Source organism: Bombyx mori, chromosome 4 (genome assembly GCF_030269925.1).
Source record: "Bombyx mori chromosome 4, ASM3026992v2".
In the NCBI taxonomy this organism is placed as follows: Eukaryota; Metazoa; Arthropoda; class Insecta; order Lepidoptera; family Bombycidae; genus Bombyx; species Bombyx mori.
In genome coordinates, this window is record NC_085110.1 from 14,108,226 (window position 1) to 14,117,923 (window position 9,698).

The 9,698-nt window shown below is 37.6% G+C and overlaps 2 protein-coding genes across 3 annotated transcripts in view; one reads left to right on the forward strand and one right to left on the reverse strand.

Annotated features, from left to right (window-relative positions):
* The window catches only part of LOC105842314 (leucine-rich repeat and fibronectin type III domain-containing protein 1-like protein), a 28,482-nt gene extending 25,717 nt beyond the window's left edge, over positions 1-2,765 (reverse strand). Inside the window, exon 1 of the mRNA XM_012694553.4 lies at positions 2,456-2,765. Coding sequence (XP_012550007.2) covers positions 2,456-2,458 — 3 coding nt within the window. The 5' untranslated portion in view covers positions 2,459-2,765. The remainder of the gene's footprint in view (positions 1-2,455) is intronic.
* The window catches only part of LOC101741024 (rab3 GTPase-activating protein catalytic subunit), a 36,940-nt gene extending 28,824 nt beyond the window's left edge, over positions 1-8,116 (forward strand). For both annotated transcript variants that reach the window (XM_021351203.3, XM_038010494.1), the window contains 2 exons: positions 5,830-6,085; positions 6,731-8,116. In XM_021351203.3, coding sequence (XP_021206878.2) covers positions 5,830-6,085; positions 6,731-7,492 — 1,018 coding nt within the window. In that variant the 3' untranslated portion in view covers positions 7,493-8,116. The remainder of the gene's footprint in view (positions 1-5,829; positions 6,086-6,730) is intronic.
* Positions 8,117-9,698: the final 1,582 nt, after the last annotated feature.

A 9,698-nucleotide genomic window follows, 5' to 3' on the forward strand; every position in this document is an offset into this window, starting at 1 on the left:
TTGTGATTTTCCTATTGTTTCATGTGGTGTTTTAGTAGTTTATACATTTGGTTTTTTTTTTATTACCACCGTAAGCAGACTATCGCCTGGATATGTGAGTAGTCACCATCGCTCGTGGATAGCAGAAATGGATAACTTGCATTGATTTCTTAGAAAATAAAAAGAGTCATCAAAAAACTTTGGAATGTCTCCCATTATAGAGGCTACATGGTACAATTAGGCGCTGTCTTCTTCGTGTGAACTTTTCTCGAATACTCCTAAATCAACCTAAATGTTTTTTTATTTTTCAAGGAACAAACTGAGTGAAAACAGAAATATACTTCGTAGATAGTTGATTGTTGGAGAGGTCATTCAGAAGCACTAAAATGTGTTTTACTGCGGCCAAATGATGATTTAAGCAATGACAGGATCCATAATAATAATACTATAATCTTTATGTTGTCTGAATAAAAATCTTTATGTTGTTAGTGGTGAGCGGTATTTACTAGCTAATGGAATGAGCAAGGCAAGTGTAAAAAAGCCGCAAATGGCCCTCCGAGGAGTTAATGTGTTCCCTTCCTATAAACTTAACCTCTTCTCGAATATTACTTTAGATTAATGGCACGCATAAAAATCATTTTGATAGAAAAACCAATACAAAATTTTGTATTGAAAATTTGTTTACTTCATAGTTTAAAAACTAATATCTAAATAGTAGTTCACTAGCAGTGTCATGGGTTGCATATATCATCTTCCAAGTTTTTCATTAAAGCACTTCGATAATACAATAACAGTGGAAGGAACAGCCATTTTCATGTTATCTATAAATATATAGAAATCGATGTGTGTATGTTCCCTATACACTACGAAACGACTGGACCGATTTCTATGAAATGTTCAGGGAATCTTCAGATTGATCTTCAAATCGAAAATCGGTCAGCAAAACGGGCCGAGTTTGACTAATTATGACATTAATATAGTGAAATATAAATTAAAATAATTTTTGTACCTACTGCAGATTTTGGCTACAAATTAATATAAATATAATAAGATATAAATTAGAAAGATTTTTGTACCACAGATTTTGGCTACAGTAGTATAATTTTGTTGAATTATTTAACCTTTAATAACTAATTTACATGCAGATTATAAATAATGTATGAATACAGAGATAATCATAACATAATTTAAAATACTTATTTCACGATAAAGGTTCCGTGGTTGTGTAATGAAAAAGTAAAATATAAAAATCTTTATCAAAAATTTGTGATGCTCCAAAGAGCGTAGTTTTAAAGTCGTTCGTAACTTTCAGAAAACTATCGGAATATTTCTTTACGTGGATCTCAATTCTAATTGTTGTTTGTATTATTAACGTAATCTGTATGTATGTTTTTTTATTGGCATGCATAAGTGGTAATGGAATTTCTGAATTAAAATTTAATCGGCCTATAATTATATTTATATGGAACGTTAACTAGCATAAATTTATGCATAAACCTTGTGATAGTTCAGTAATATGATAGGATCGCGCTGGTCTGATGACGAACCTGGAAAATTAATACAAAGAACGAAAGAAATTTTAATAGCAAGGTTGATAATCGAGTTTGTTTTCTTTAGATGTCTAGTATATGCACACAGCGTGTTTTTTAAAATGGTTTTTAATATTAATATCCCCAATTGCTTTTATTTCTTACATTTGAATACAATTTGTAGTCTGAAATGAAGTATAAGCTAATTATAGACAGATTTCATGAAAAAAACTATCAGAACGCAACGATCTAATAATTGTAATGTTAATGAATATAATTAGTCGTATCACATACATATTCATTTGATTTGAAATGTGTAGAGTGACTTTTCATTTTCAGATTGGTGTTGTTTCTAAATAGCTGAATTTTATTGATCGGAGAAAGTTTTTTTGGTTGACATATTCACATGCAGGCTCGCTGTGTCATGTCGCTTCTCGCGAGATCATTCTACAGGTGACATACATACATATAAACGAACAGCGTCAGCTGACTCAAAAATATTACTTACATTGCGCGGTTTTGTACGCATACACTGCGTATAATATTAGTATTGTAATATAAGTATTAAATTGAAATTACTTTAAGTTGACAGTACAGTCTGCAGAAACACTACGAAAGCTTTATTATTATTAGCTTTAACGTCGATATTTAAGTTTAAGTTCACACAGCTGAACCGTCCTGAAATTTTACTAACAGTTAGAACAGTTGCGTATGTCATACTAATTTTTATATTAACATTTATCATAATTGGACTTCCTGTCTCGATAACTAAAGAAAATACTCTTGTGCGATTCTGTAGTAATTATAAAAGCTAGGTTATTACCCGTGACGGTCGATGGAGACTCTGTACAATAATTCGTTACAAGTAGGTCAATGTACGCGACGAGGTTTCTTCCGTGCTTTACTGTTTATCGATCAAATTTTAAAATCAATTAAAAAAAACTCACCATGGTGGGCTAAATTCCGCCTACCACTTTGCAAAACTTTATAATATCTTCCACTAAATCACACTGATACGCTCGGAATCCCAGTAAGTAGTATTTACTCTTGATAATCACCCTTAACTTCTCATAATTAAATCACTACAGAAAGTTCACTTTATATAGCTCTCAACAAAACAAACGAAATGTTCTTTGATACGGACAGTCCATGCTTTCGCGACGGATGCGCTCGAGACACTCGACTACTGTGGACTGATGGTCGGCACAGCAGCCCCACCATAATTTCCTGACCTACACCCAGTTGCTGCCGCACCGGCTCCGGTAAACAAACGGTTCACCGTACAATTACATGGCGAACATCGAGAAGCAGCTCATGTGGTACTTTGCGCTCAGATAGCAGATGCGTATTTGTAATTCAATGTGATAACGGTTCTACGAGCGCGATCCGGCGTCGTCTCGTTTACTCTCTGTTCTCAGCGTTTCTGTGTCACGACACACAAATTCAAGCTGAATAATTCAAATGCCAACGGCTGGCAGCAGGTGTGAGCTATGGCTTCTTCCTATGTTGTAATCCAAAAGTGGTTGCTTCTCATTTTGTCGGAACACTCAAGAGTAACGATCTCCGCTTACTCTGGCCTACGATTCCACTTACACGCATCTAGTTTTAATTTTTTTGGGACACACATATTTTGTATAGCTAATATTATAGACAAAGTGAAAGTAAAACTTCGAAAATGCCGTTACGCGACAAGTTTTTGTTTGTGAATGAGGAGAAAATTTACATTCCTATTTTAATTTAAGTATTTTATTCAAAATTCATAGGCTCGAATATTAGATCCAAGAATTCGGTTCTAGGTCAATAATCCGTATTGTAAATCGGTAGTTTTCGGCCATTTCATACCGAAGGCACCAAAAATCACGTGGTATTGTTCACCGAAATGCCTCCTAATAATTTACAGCGAGTAGGTCAATGTGCGCCATTGACATTTCTTTCGTACGTTACCAGGTGTCGTAAACCAGCGGTGAATTTTTAAAATAAACACTATACTATCTATGGAGAAATAATAAATATCTTATTAAAGATTGCAATTTACTTTGCCAAAAAACTTTTTGTACTTATTGTACCTAGGCGGCACTGAAAATTTCGGGAATTAACGAAGTGACACAACATTACTATTTAAAAATGTATTTATTGCTTTTCGAAGTATTCTCCGCGAAATTTGACACATTTTTCCATACGATGGAACCAATCATTGAAGCAACCATTCCATTCGGAAGTTGGGGTCTCCAAAATGGCCGTTTTGTAGGCGTCCACAGCTTCTTCAGGTGATGAAAATCTCTGTCCACGCAATTTATTCTTTATTTTAGGGAAAGTATAGAAATCATTAGGGCTTAGGTCGGGGCTGTACGGCGGATGGTCTAATAATTCTATGTTTGCTCTAAAAACTCTTTTGTTCTGTGCGCGGTGTGAGAACTCGCATTGTCGTGATGGAGGATGATGCGGCGGTTGCAGTTCTCTTTACGGAGTTCAGAAACGACCTGTGGCAAACAAATGCTAGCATACCATTCTGCATTAACCGTTCTTTGTCCCTCAAGAGGAATAGTCGTAACGTTACCGGTTTTGGAGACAAACGTGGCCACCATTTTTTTTGCAACACTCCGTGAACGAACAATTTTTGTTGGCTTTAACTCATTTTCGAACACCCAAACTCGTGACTGGTTTTTTGTTTCGGGTTCGTACGCGTAGGTATATCCAGGATTCGTCACCTGATACAATGTTGTATACAGTATTTGAGGATCCTGCGTGGAATCTTTCGAGAGTTCTGACGCACCAAGTAACGCGAGCCGCTTTTTGCTCTTCACAGAGCGAATGCGGTATCCATCGGGAAAACAACTTTTTTACACCTAATTGTTCATGCAAGATTATTTGTATTTGACTCATACCAATGTCTAAAGTTGGCTGAATTTCGCGGTATGTCACATGTCGATCTTCCTCAATCAGCTTACGCACATCATCAACGTTTTCTTGGGTGACTGCAGTTTTTGGACGACCTTGACGGGGATCATCACTGAGCTTGACACGTCCACGTTGAAACTCAGCAAACCAGCGATAAATTGTGGTTTTGGATGGGGCTTCATCACCCAATGCAGAAATCATCCGGTCAACACACTGTTTTTGTGTTAAACCACTTCGAAAGTCATAATAAATCATCGCTCTTGAATTTTCTCGAGTCAATTACATTTTCTCAACGACTAAACAAGTTTGACAAAACCTCGTGACAAGACCGAAAATCTTTTTTTAATTAAATAAATGGTATTCGATTTTTAAAACCAAGGAGTTTTCAATTAAAAATATTTTAATATGACAGGAAAAGTGGAAATATTCCATTCCCGATACTTTTAGTGCAGCCCTCGTAATAACATGAACATCAATGCCAAAAGTCTATGTAATGTCTCTTACAAAGCTCAGAGAATTTTACATGGTGACAGTCACTCTAGGTATTAGTGAATAAGAGTGGGTATGCGACCCCAGATGCTACTACATACTATTTCTTTTTCATCCGTCCTTAGTATCTATTAGTATGCTCATCTTATTCTCCAACCAAACATTCTGCCTAATTCCTAGTTGATACGAATTGTGGTGTGCTCGTACGCATTGGTACTATACGATGTAGTCCGGATTCAAGAATCCAATCAAATCAAATGTTTGAGATGAGGGGATCATTTCCTTTTTATCGCACTACCGGCCAATAGAGCAAAATTACTTTATCAACTCTACTCAGACTACTGTTTTCATCATTTTAATTAACGCATAATCTTTCTCCATTCACTTCTGGAATGAATTCACAGTTTTCCCGGAACACTGTTTCATGGTGTCTTTCCAAACGATAATTAAAAAACGTTATAAGGGTTAGGAAGGGTTTTTGCTGTTCCTTTGTTATTGCTGATGGTTACAAGCGACGAAAACCATTAATAATCTTATGGGCTGCGGCCTAGTCTTTCTTCGAAAACAAAAAATGAGACATCATAATCTGTTCCGTAAGGCCTAGAGTGGATGCTAGCTTCCATGTTATGGCACCGGGATATATAGCCGATAAAAATATTTCACTTAGTCCATATACATATGTAAGAGATTTTTGAGCAAGAGATTTTTTACCTTATTCAAAAGGAAGAGGGTAGCTTTTTAGCGGGACTGTATTATTAAGTCAGCTACCACCAAATTTTGACTAAATACAGTATTCCGGGAAAGCGATAAGTTATTTTTTTAACGAATACAACATTAGTCCATTGTGCCCATATATCAATGATTGTGCCCTAATTATATCCAACTAAATGTCATAATTATTAAAAAAAAAAAAAAAGTTTTGCATTATTGGCAGCATTGCAGAAGGCACACCCAATGCGCGTACATGCTTACTTCATCAAAAACTACAACTTCTCAACTGCTGCATCAAACGTACCATAGAAGGTAACGTTAACACAACCGGTCATTCTTCTGAGGAAGAGTTCTTCGACTGCTCAGAAGGCGAAGGAGCAGAGGAGCAGCCTCCCTGGGATCGACCTGTCGGCAGACTGCATCGACTCGGTGAAGCCACACTGAAAAATGGCGCGCCGCTATATGTACCACGAACACAAGTAAATTATGATTGCCTTCATTTATGCTAAAAAAAACATTCATTTCTTCTTTTGCAATATTTACTAAATTTAAAAAAGAACAGTTTTGTTTCTATAATAAAAAAAACAGTGTAAATTGTTATCTTTGATGAACATTTTTGATCATTTATTATTCATTATAAGATGACAGCAAAAAAATAATCATACGAAGCATTGTTTAATGTCTATTGTACAAATTATACCTGCCTGTCGACTGATTTAATGTTAATTATGTTTTGGTGTGCAATAAAATATGCTCTCTCATTGTACAACCTGAAATCATATTGTTTGTATTCACAGATAAAATTAATGGATTGAAAACTAAAATGAAAATTGAAATTTAGTTTGAATAGGTCCAAAAAGATATCAGGAAAAAAACACTCATTGTAGTACTAAAGGAGTCTATTCACTATGAAATGTTATGCATCGGTTCGCGTGGCGATGGTTATCAATAAAACCTTTTCAGCATCAGGTGGATAAAATCACACGAGCATAAAGGGTCACACTGATCTTTCGACACAAGATATTGCAATATTGAAATCTAAATACTGAGTTCAAAATTATGGCAGATGAGATTTGATGCCATTGTTATTAATATCGAATATAAAGAAAATAAATTTATTCCAGGATCCAGCTCCGAAGACTGAAGATCAATTAGAAGAGGACGCCGAGTTAATGGTGCGCTTGGGAGACGACGCAAAGGCTTCCGAGCTGCGAGCTCGAATGATGAGTGCTTCACTTCTCTCGGATATGGAAGCGTTCAAAGCGGCGAACCCTGGTGCAGAATTATGCGATTTCGTTCGTTGGTATTCCCCAAGAGACTGGAAGTCTGACGATGGAGGTGCCTTAGGTGAACGAATGCTCCTGCCCGGAAATCCTTGGGTTGAAGCTTGGAACGTTGCTCGTCCGGTACCGGCCTCGCGACAGAGACGACTTTTCGATGAAACTCGGGAAGCGGAACAGATTCTACATTTTCTGCGATCCCGCACGGTGAGCGGAGTGGCAGAATTGTTACTTCCCGCGATCATACGAGCAGGAGCGCTGAGAGCTACCCAAGAAGGGGCGATAGGAAGTAGCGCGTCGGTGGGAGGTGTCGACGCGCGCCGAACGTTTGAGATAGCTGTAAGAGAGCTGTATGAGGCTGAGAAAGAAGCTTGCAGAATGCTTTGTCGACGTAAGGTGCTGGGTGGCGGTGAGGAGGGACAGGCGTTGGACGCGGCGGAGAGGGCTCGCGTGCTACGCGCGGCGGGGGGAGTGCTGCCGGCGGTGGCGCGGCGCGAGTTCACGCTGCGGGTGCGGGACGCGACGGCGCCGCAACTCATGCGCGCCGCACTGGCCGACGACATCACCATCGTCGGTGCCTTTACTGAACGTATCGTCTGCTTGTAGACACACACAACTGTGATACGTTTATTTAAAATTCATAAAGTGAGAATGATATATTTTCGTGTGAGTCCGCGCGGATAAGCCTATTTCTGCCGTGAAGCAGTAATGCGTTTCGGTTTGAAGGGTGGGGCAGCCGTTGTAACTATATTTGAGACCCACCACCCCGCCTATTTTCTGTCGTGAAGCAGTAATGCGTTTCAGTTTGAAGAACGGGGCAGCAGCAACTATACTGAGACCTTAGAACTTATATCTCAAGGTGGGTGGCGCATTTACGTTGTGGATGTCTATGGGGTCCAGTAACCACTTAACACCAGGTGAGCTCGTCCACCCATCTAAGCAATAAAACAAATCGCTATTCCAATCAATCCATTGGTCGGGATAACGCTGCAGTGTGATAACATAAATGAATCTGTTGTAAATCATTGTTTAGGTAATTGTTGGAATAGTATGTAAGTAGATAGATATATTATATGAACATTATTATAACATTATTTTTGTGATTTAGTCCATTTTTACTAGGAAATGTTTGCCTTCGTCTATCGTAATTCATTTATTAAAATTTATATCATGACAATAATTGCTATTTCAGTTCAGAAAATAATAAACATATGAAAATTATCGCCTAAATGCTTGTTTTATTACAAAAGGTGCTTCAGAAAAGATAAGTAAATGGGAGTTTGACCTGATAATAAGCTTATATTGAATAAGATTATAGATTAATTTCATCTGACGAACAGTTGTGGTCCTATTTTAAGTTTAATAATTAAATGCGTCTAAAATATTTACCTAATTGTATTTTTTTCTTTATTTTGTAGTACTAAAGTCTGGTTATATATCTGTCTATCCACATCAATAAGGAGGCTGATTTTATAGATGGTCGGGCACGCGGCGTTACAGCAGCCTTTAGATATTATAAACACAAATGACGTCATACGTCAGAAAATATGAGGTTGCAGATATATCTTCCTACTACTCTAAACCAGGACGCTTATCTAAAGGTATCTTACCTACAAGGTAGCTATTACACGGTTATTGCTTTGTTGTGAAAGTCTCGTGCAGTTTTTTTCAGAGGGTAGTTTCACCTACGCAATATCAAGTTCTCAGCTCTATGACCCCAAGCTGACTACAAGGGTAATTAAAAGTGGCTTAAAAACACATATTAGAGACGGACTTTTCAGGAAAATTGGCACCTAGAGTGCTAAAACCCGTAGAGCAACCACGCGACTCATCCTGTTTCATATGGTGTATTATATTCCGCCGTTGGGGATATGCACAGGTGTCTCGGTCTTTAGCTACAGCAGTTTTATCCAAGCTAGCTGAGCCCTTGCTACGAAAAGGGTACGAAGAGTTCTAACGTAGCTAGACTATCATTAGAGTCGATAGTATATTGGTATTGCTCGACAATAATAAGTCACGTATCAAAACATATTAACCGAAATGAGACATAAAATGTGTACAGAAAATTTTAATTGCTCAAACGACAGCATAAGGTTAAGTGTGTGATCGTGAGAGAGAGAGAGCTGTCTTTTAACATTGGCATAAAGTTTAAGATGTTCATTCTTCATACATTAAACTTACTTGTTGAAAAAAATTTGAGTCTACAAGCATTTGTTAATAGAGGTACGAAATCTAACCCAATGAATTATACTAGCTTCCTTGAGCTTTGCGGATCAGTGTTATTCGCCGCTTTACGTACGTTATTGGCGTTAATAAAATAAGAAACGAGCTTCGCCGCACTCCCTGGCACTCCAAAGTAATATCTTCGTGACGTCAGATTACTTCCTGATATTCCTACTACTAGATATTCCATTAAAGTGCTTTTTCCGCAACCAATTGTTTAAAAGATCTGTTCTTAACAATTTGGTGTGCGATTTTTTTTACTATAAACATTATTAAAATTTTGGTTGACTGGTAGAGAATGCCTTAGACATTAAGTCCGCCAATGTATATTTTACATGAAGTGTAATAAATAAATAAATAAAACCATGATTGATTTGTAGATCTGGTTTCCTTTTTTTTGATATTTTTAGAGATTTACGTTTTAAAGATGCTATCTATGGACTAGGCATTAGAATCGCATAGGTCCGGTTTAGATTGCGACGACGCACTAATCGCACGTGTGCATCGGCTAGCAGTAGCAAAGATTGTAGAATGATGTTACGCCGCACTGTAGAATGACGGCGTGCTAGTGGCGCGTGGTAGGTGGCGC